The following is an 8,336-nucleotide window of genomic DNA, read 5'->3' as shown; positions in this document are numbered from 1 at the left end:
ATTGGATCACTAAGGCAAAATTAAAGTGAGCCGTTATATTACCTGCATTAAAAAAAAGCCACATTCATTGGTTTCAATCAGATCATTCACTTTTAAATTTGTTGGAAGGACAGAAAATGAGAAAGAAATGTCCAGTATCAGACTACACTTTAACAGACTGAGTACCTTTGCATGCAAGATTTCACCTTACTGCAGATCCATCTACAGGTCTTTTTTGTGTCAGTTTATGTTGGTTACTTGAGGTCAGAATATTTGGAATGAAAAAAATTCCTACACCCATGATAAGCTGCATGCAAAACACACTGCAGCCACTAAATGCAAAAATTCAGTCTATCCGGGCGAAATCGAAAGCATCTGGAACAGAAACAACAACTGATAAGGTGCTTTCATGCTGAGTTGCTGACCACTAAAAGCAAACAGTGCAGTTTTGGAAATACAGAAACTGAGATTTACGAAAACGCAGAGTACAACACATATCAAACCTGGGTGTGACTTTTTTCATTATCAAAACAAATGGATGGAGACGAGTGTTTTGGCACAGCAGTGGTAAGTGAGAAATCACAGGAGGATTAGGCACAGACAGCTTTCTGAAATGTTTCCACACATCGAGTCACTGGAGCACGAGTCCAGTTCAACATAGAAAAAAACAAAGCGGCATTTATTAAGGCAACAGTCAAGCACTTTTTTTTCTACATGCAAAATCTGCACGCAATAGTAAGGCGCATCTCATGAAATCACAGCCGCGGCAGGCGAGAAAGCGGAGAAATGGAGCACAACAAATCTAAATGAAACTGAAGTCCTGCCAGAAGACGAATAGTACACAGAAAAAAGAAGTCCACCAGATAAAAACCCTGCTGTTTGCAGACTCTCTGTTGAGGCAAAAGAAAAAAAGAAACTAATTCCTCAGCATACTACAACTTCTAGCATGCAGCTCTAATATAACACATGAAACAATCCTATCTTAAATGTCCATAAGGCACACGTCCTGCTGTCATGAAACTGTTCACACTCATTTTTGGGATTTCCAATTGCATATTTGTGAGACAGTTCATCTTCCTAAGCAAATTTCATTCATAGCATAAAACTGTAAATCTCTCTCATTCACTTCAATAAACAATATGTAAACACAGATGAAAAGGAATGGCATATTTAGAAGATATCCCTCTTTAAATAGAAGAAGGTTGGGGCCTTTAAAGAAGTTTGCTGACAAAACTCTTTGATAAAATATTTTAGAGCAATCCTGTCCTCCCACTCAAATGCATTTTGTCATGTCAGGTTGAAATGATATGGCACTTTCAAGTGATTTCCTCTTTGCACCACAGACTTGGCCTGCTGAAGATGAATATCTGTCTCCATCTAGAGGCGGCGCCTGGCTATCACCAGTGACTGTTGTCGGGATAGCTGGGCACTGCGGCGGGGTACTGGGGCAGGCTCGGGCCTTGGGCCGTCTGTGCGACAGCGTTGAACCCTGCTTCCCTTACAGGTGCGCTCTTCCACATCCCGGTGCTCCACTCCTCCTGAGCACGCTGCAAACTCCCGCCGCCGCCACGGTACAGTCTGTGCACCTGCCATGTGGATAAAAAGAAAGACGTGGAGGAAATGGTTCACGGTGAGTATACATGTCGGTTCTCAAGTGTCAAATGGCGAGGATCAACATGAAAGAGAGTGTGTGTGTGTGTGTGTGTGTGTGCATGCTTTGGGCGTATGTGTTCACTCACCCTGAGGAGCACCAGTGCCATTAAAGCAGTCACCAGAGTGAAGAGCAGAGCTGTGATAAGCATCACTATAGCGGAGCCCACATTGGAGCTGAAAAACATCACTGTCGCAATCCAGCCGCTTTGATGTGTTGGTGAGAGTCAGATGGAGTAGTATGGGTTAGTGGATCATACATTATGGGATAAGCAGTGGACTTTATACAAACATAATCCAAAACGACTAAGGAAACATTAAGCAGTGAGAGAACAAATGCAGTGACAAACAGCATAATGGTGAGCAGTGTGTAACACCGACTTGTTGTCGCACAGGTGCACGGTGTTGTTATCACATGCAGATGTTCAGTTACTGTTTCTTGACCTTTACTCCGTTAGAGGAAGACGGTCTCTGGTAATAATCGACAAAACTAGAATATTTAAAAAAAACAACTCTACTCTCATATGTTCTGACAACGGCACGTCACAAACTCAGAACCACAACAAGAAACCACATCATGTGTTAACTTCATGGTTGTACTTTAGTGTTAAATCTATGTTAGCATCATGATTTCAACAAATGCATCTGGTGGAAACCAAATTTATTGGCTGCCTTGACAGAAGCCTCTCATGACCTGCTCTCTGGTAAAAACTGGCAGGCAACATGTACTAAGTCTTCAAAGCTGGTTTGATTTGATTTCAACTCACCATGTTCCCCAGCCAGAGATGCCTATGGTCTGGATGAGGGCCAAGACACACTGAAGGAAGAAGATGAAGAAGAAGGCCATGAAGTTGAACGAGCTATCGGCCCTGTGAACAACACGAAAAAAAACAAAGAGAATAAAAAGGGATGGTACAATAGAAGGTTTTCTATTTTTGTTGCATCCTGTCATTGGTTGTTCACATGTGGTTGAAAGAGGCAAAAAAAATATTAACAATAAAACATGATGCATACACCTGAACAAGACACAGAAACGCTAGAAATGTACACATGATGGGTGCATGTGCATGTCATGAAAAGAAAGTTTCTTTGGGCATATCATCCTATATAAACCAATCACAGTGGTATCTCCCATTCCCTTTATTCCCCTTTCCCAGGAGCATTTGCACCTTGGTGTATTGCCTTTATAATGGTGCAGAGTTTATGATTCTATTTGTGGTCAGTTGATCGGATACTGTGACTGATCAGTGAGACCAGTACTGACACCAAGCAGCAGCAGCTTTCAAAGTCTGAGGGGCAAAGACGAGCTGTAGCTCAACTCCACACAACGGTGGCATAAATATGAATAAATATTTGATGTGATATGAGAAATGTGATTAAGTCTGAACTGTAGAGAGATATTCAGTTGCTGAGTTGGGAACACTGTGACAGATTTACCAGGCTGCAAGAGAGAGAGAAGCTTTTCTGCAGAAACTCATGTGAGACATCACGACACATGACGACGCTGTAACAACGTACATGTGACAGAGAAGCTCTGACCCTCTGAGGCTGTACTGTAATGCTCCACCTGACTGAGTGCAGTTTAAACTCACTCTGCTTGCGTGTAACAGGAGGAGTGTGTGTGCTGCTCTATATGTTGGTACCTATTACTCTCTTGACAATACTCGTTAAATTACAGGGAAATATTACACTATTGTAGACCAGGTTATTTGTGGACCCTGATTGAACAATCTGTCCGCAACTTCCCGCCAACAACTCATTTTAAGATGGAATAAGTGTATTTGTCATTTTGAAAATGAACTGGATGAGACATTGATAACTATGTTGGTCTGAAGCTAGCAAAAACACTTGTGTACTGCCTTGTGTAAGACAGGACCCCAAGAATTCAATATCTTTCTGCTGTGTCAGTTGCATACACACGACACGCCATCGCAACAGTATCTAAAAGTGAAAGAATAACGGAGCCATAATACTGTTGATAGTACACATGACATGACCGGAAGTTTTACACATTTTGTGGCTTGTGCTGATCACAATGTCATAATTGGTGACTTAACAACACATCTTATGAACCAAACAGAGCTTTCACAGCGTTGCTGCAGCATCTGATGTCTGATCTCAGACCAGTTCTGAACCCACACACCTCTGACCTACTTCTGTGGAAAGGTCTTCCTGCCACTATAACTTTCATCTTCCACTCCATCAGCAGCAGTGCACTTTATGATCCAGTTTAAAGTTCACCTCTGCCCAGATCCACTTAACTGATAGATGTGCTCCTGCTGCACCAGAGGTGACGGCCTGGTTCACCCATTTCTAGTCGCACTTAAATGATTCTTTGGATACTAGTCCCTCTGACAGTGGCACAACATGGCACAAGAACTTACTGAACACATAATATTCTTTCATCTGGCACTGGGATATATCAGTGTTTGTGTAGAAATGTGTTCCCTGGGAAGTTAAGTTCAGCTCCTATTCTTAACTGAGCAACAGAGCCATCAGCAGTATTCAAGTTAACCCTGTTGATGAGATCAGTGAAACCGTTAAAATCACCCTACTCCTACTAGTTTCCTGTTTAAAGACTTTCTTGAGATTATCACTCTGTCATCTTCCCTATACTTCCTCCCAACCTTTCCTCCATGTTCATATCAGTTAATGGGTGCGGGTACTGACGTATAATCTGTTTTTCTGTCAAAACCAAAAAACAAAATAAAAACGGAAACAGCGCCTCACAGGGTACACAGATTTCCTTTTTCATTTTAAACCAAAAAACGGAAAAACGTTTTTTTACTAGCCAACTGTCTATTTCTCTAACATCGTCGTTGCTTCGTTTGACTGACCGGTTAGCGGTTGACAGGGACTGAAAACACTGTTACAGCTACAAGCTCATATTCTGCGTCTCAATCCCTGGGCTTACCTTCATGCCATGCCGTTGCCACAGCCTTAAATTAACACAGATCGAACGGTTAAATCTCTGTCTGAAACAAGGTGGGAATGTCGAGTGGAGTGTAAAAGGAGGACGCTATCAAACAAGTGATATTAAGGATGCTTTGCTCGAAGTGTCAGAAGACTGTAGCAACCCCAAAATTAAAAGTGAAGCCAAGTCGCTGTCTAATGAAATGCAAAGCTTTGACTTTATCATTTATGATAATATGTTTGCCGTGAACACCGTCAGTGAGACACTCCAGTCAAGGGGACATGCAGCTTGATGTGGCCTTATTGCAGCTGGATGGATTAACTGACTTCATGCAAAAATACACAGACACTGGATTTGTGTCTGCAAAAGCTACTGCAACAGAGATTGCTTCTGGTATGGACATTGAACCTGTAATAAAAGCAACACGGCGAGTGAAACGCAAACATGATGAAAATGATAATGAATATACTCCAGAACCAGAGCAGGTATATATAACGGACTATTTTAATGTGATAGTGGACCAGGTCCTCCATGCTCTCCATACCCGTTTTAAAGGGTTTGGCAACATGTTTTTTTGGATCTGACCAAACTGCGTGATATAGAGGAGACTGACATGCTAAGACTGAGTGATGCTCTGAGCACTTCTGAATCTCAGGATATAAATGCACCGGAGCTCTTCCAGGAGTTGAGGATACTTTGAGAGATAATCCCAAAGGGAACAACTACAGAACTTAAAACACTTCGTTACCTCAGAGGGATTGAAGGAACTTTCCCTAACTGTGAGATTGCGCTCAGAATCCTATTGACTTTTCTAGTCACGGTGGCATCGGACGAGCGGAGCTTTTTTTAAAGCTGAAACTCATAAAAAAAACAATTTGTGCACCTCAGTGTTACAGGACAGACTGTGTGGGCTTGCCCTGCTCTCAACTGAAAAGGACATTGCGAAATTAGATTATAAGTTTGCAGCCAAGAAGGCCAGGAAAGTGACTGTCATGATCAGTTCCTGCGCAATTACGCATGGTGAGTCTATCTCATCTCATGTTAGATAATAAGTAAATAATAAGTTCTGTATAGTTGTAATGAAAATGAACGTATATTGTGAAATAACTTTTGTGTAACTTGTTTAAAATGTCAAGATTCCAAAAATAAAGCGACTGAGCTGACTTGGACTGGTATTTGATTTTGGTTCTTTGATGCTGACAGCAAAAACAGTTTTTGGTTTAAAATGAAAAAACACTGTTTCCGTTTTTTTGGGTTTGACAGAAAAACTGATTATACTTGGTACCCCGGACCTTAATTAACTGCCAGATGACTTTTGCAGTTTGATATAGTTAATTTGAGCAATTTATTAATGTGGTCTAGATCCTATTCCATGTAACCCCTTGGTGTAACACTTAAACCTGTTAGGAAAACTGATATTATCTTTGTCTCAACACTCACCTAGAGCATATTGAAAGCCTTACTGGTCTCAAGGGACTTTATACAATAATACTACAGTACAACACTCTGCTCTGAAGTCAAACTAGTTTCACATGGATCAGCACTGAGTGTGCGCATTATACCACTGGAGAAATCTTCAAAGTACCTCATCGGATGTGTAGCAACTTCCTAAATTTGAATATCCACATGGTTAGTGTGTGCAGTGACACTGAGTTGCGTGCATTTAAGTGGGATTTCGGATGTGACTTGTGAGATTTACCAGATGGTGACTAACCTGAAAGCTTTGTAGAGTGGTCTGAACCAGCAGGTATAACTACAGGGACTGAAGAGTATGAGCCAGAGCAGGGAGAAGCCAAAGTTTGTGGCAGATCCGCCCCCAGCCCACCAAGCAATACATCCGATCACATTTAGACACAGAGTGCCTGAATACACTGCAGAGGAGAGAGGACAAGAGATGAGCAGGGACCAGGGCAGCAGAAGAGAGGACAGTAAAACAAAAAAGTGAAAGTATACAAGGTTGTGTGAGCATGTATGGAAAAGACACCCACTCATCCACAGTGTGTAGACCCTGCGCACTAATTGCTGATGGGGTGAGGGAATTTCCTCTTCGATGTTCTGATAAAAGCATGGCTTTATTCTCAGAAACTGAGGCAGGGGAGGAAAGTTATTTACTCGCTCTGAAACACAAGGAAACATGACATAATAAGATAGTTTGCTATTGTAGATTTGAAAAGTTGAAGATTGCACTGATAGATAGATAGATAGATAGATAGATAAGATAGATAGATAGATAGATAGATAGATAGATAGATAGATAGATAGATAGATAGATAGATAGATAGATAGATGTTTTAAGTGACAGACCTGTCATTTTGAAATCCCGGGTCTCTCACCTGGATAACAGAAACCGAAATGAGAAATGAACTCTTCGTGCAGGCAAGAAAACTTTCAGCAACATGCATGTCGTTTCAATATAAGTTAACACCATAACGTTACTCTTTACTTGTGCTTGTTTGGCTGTTTAATTTTCGTAACCATGTGAAGTTATGCTAACTTTATGAGTGATATTAAACAGAGAAGAGTAGCTACAGCGTGTTGTTGGCCAGTCCAGTAACGTTAACGTTATAGTCCGATGTGAGCAGAGATTAGCCAACTGTCTATTTCTCTAACATCGTCGTTGCTTCGTTTGACTGACCGGATAGCGGTTGACAGGGACTGAAAACGCCGTTACAGCTACGAAAAGCAAGGACGAGTAACGTACAGTATTATGAGGATAACGTTTACCTCTTCACGTTTCCGTCGACAGCTGCAGGGGTCTGGGACTCTTTCAGGATGCGCCTTTCCGACACCATGAGATCTGATCCACTGCGGCTGCGCCGAACCGTTTCTCTTGTAGTTCCTCGCTGTTTATGTTCAACATGCTGGCGGGTCGGAAGAACTACAAGTCCCAGGATTCGAGTGAGCGGTAAACGGTGGACGCGTGATTCCAACATGACACCCGTCCGCACAAATCCCACCCATACGATGAATTATCCCTCCCATGCAGTAATTGCAGCCAGGGGTAAACCCGTCATCTGTAAACAGTGAGTGCAGGGCACGTCCGTATTGCTTTAGAGCAGAGAAGTGGATCCATTGTTGAAGTTTTTCACGGGTGGAACATTCTATAATTCTCACGGACGTTTGGTTTGGCAACTTTCTCACGAGTATCAACAAAGCATTTGGTAATAATGAGAATGGGCCACACAATGCACAAAATGTGCGAATGCGACAAATGTGTATGTGGTGTGCATGAGAGTTGGGAATATCGTGCACTATATTAATTTATGGCAAATATCGCTAGGTAAACAAACATCCAAAGAGCACTGGCTGGCTTCTTCGACTGGACTTCAGTCCAACTCCTTCCTTTCATTTTACTATCCCACAACATGGCAACCCCGACTTCTGAAAGTCACAGAAGAGGAGCCAATCACAAAGCCCGAAACATCTGCCAGAGGGCGTAACCTGTGAGAAACATCAACGTCTACCGGGATATAACACAGGGTGTGCCGGACCGGGTGGATAGTATGTTTATTACGAGATAAAATGGACCAATTTAAGCAATTCAACAAACAGAGTTTCATCTTTTTTTGCGGACAAGTCGATTTCAATGCATCATATGTTCTTATGTTGATATTACAACTGTTTTAAAAAAGGCAACAATACACGAAACACCGAGCACAGTGCAACGCTGGTGCATAAATCAAACGCCTCCAGCGGTGACCGCTGAGTTGGCGCTGACCAATCAGCGGAGGTTATTGAAGCAAGCGACACACTCCCGCCAATTCCGACTGAGGAGCGCGAGGCAGGCAGCGGG

At 42.2% G+C, this 8,336-nt stretch overlaps 1 protein-coding gene across 2 annotated transcripts; it reads right to left on the bottom strand.

The window, feature by feature from the left end:
* Positions 1-537: 537 nt before the first annotated feature.
* scamp4 (secretory carrier membrane protein 4) lies at positions 538-7,354 on the bottom strand. 2 transcript variants are annotated; one of them, XM_083970533.1, is made up of 7 exons: positions 7,268-7,354; positions 6,848-6,876; positions 6,532-6,660; positions 6,258-6,414; positions 2,397-2,498; positions 1,719-1,836; positions 538-1,565 (listed from the first exon to the last, which is right to left on the bottom strand). In XM_083970533.1, the coding sequence occupies exons 2-7, from the start codon at positions 6,852-6,854 to the stop codon at positions 1,377-1,379; spliced, it is 702 nt and encodes a 233-aa protein (XP_083826659.1). In that variant the 5' UTR covers positions 6,855-6,876; positions 7,268-7,354; the 3' UTR covers positions 538-1,376. The 2 variants fall into 2 exon arrangements, with proteins under 2 accessions (XP_083826659.1, XP_083826660.1); XM_083970534.1 differs by having other exon boundaries at positions 6,848-6,872; positions 7,266-7,333.
* Between the last annotated feature and the right edge of the window lie 982 nt (positions 7,355-8,336).

Source organism: Trachurus trachurus (genome assembly GCF_905171665.1).
Source record: "Trachurus trachurus genome assembly, chromosome: 4".
NCBI lineage: Eukaryota > Metazoa > Chordata > Actinopteri > Carangiformes > Carangidae > Trachurus > Trachurus trachurus.
This window is presented reverse-complemented; position numbering and strand designations above follow the sequence as displayed.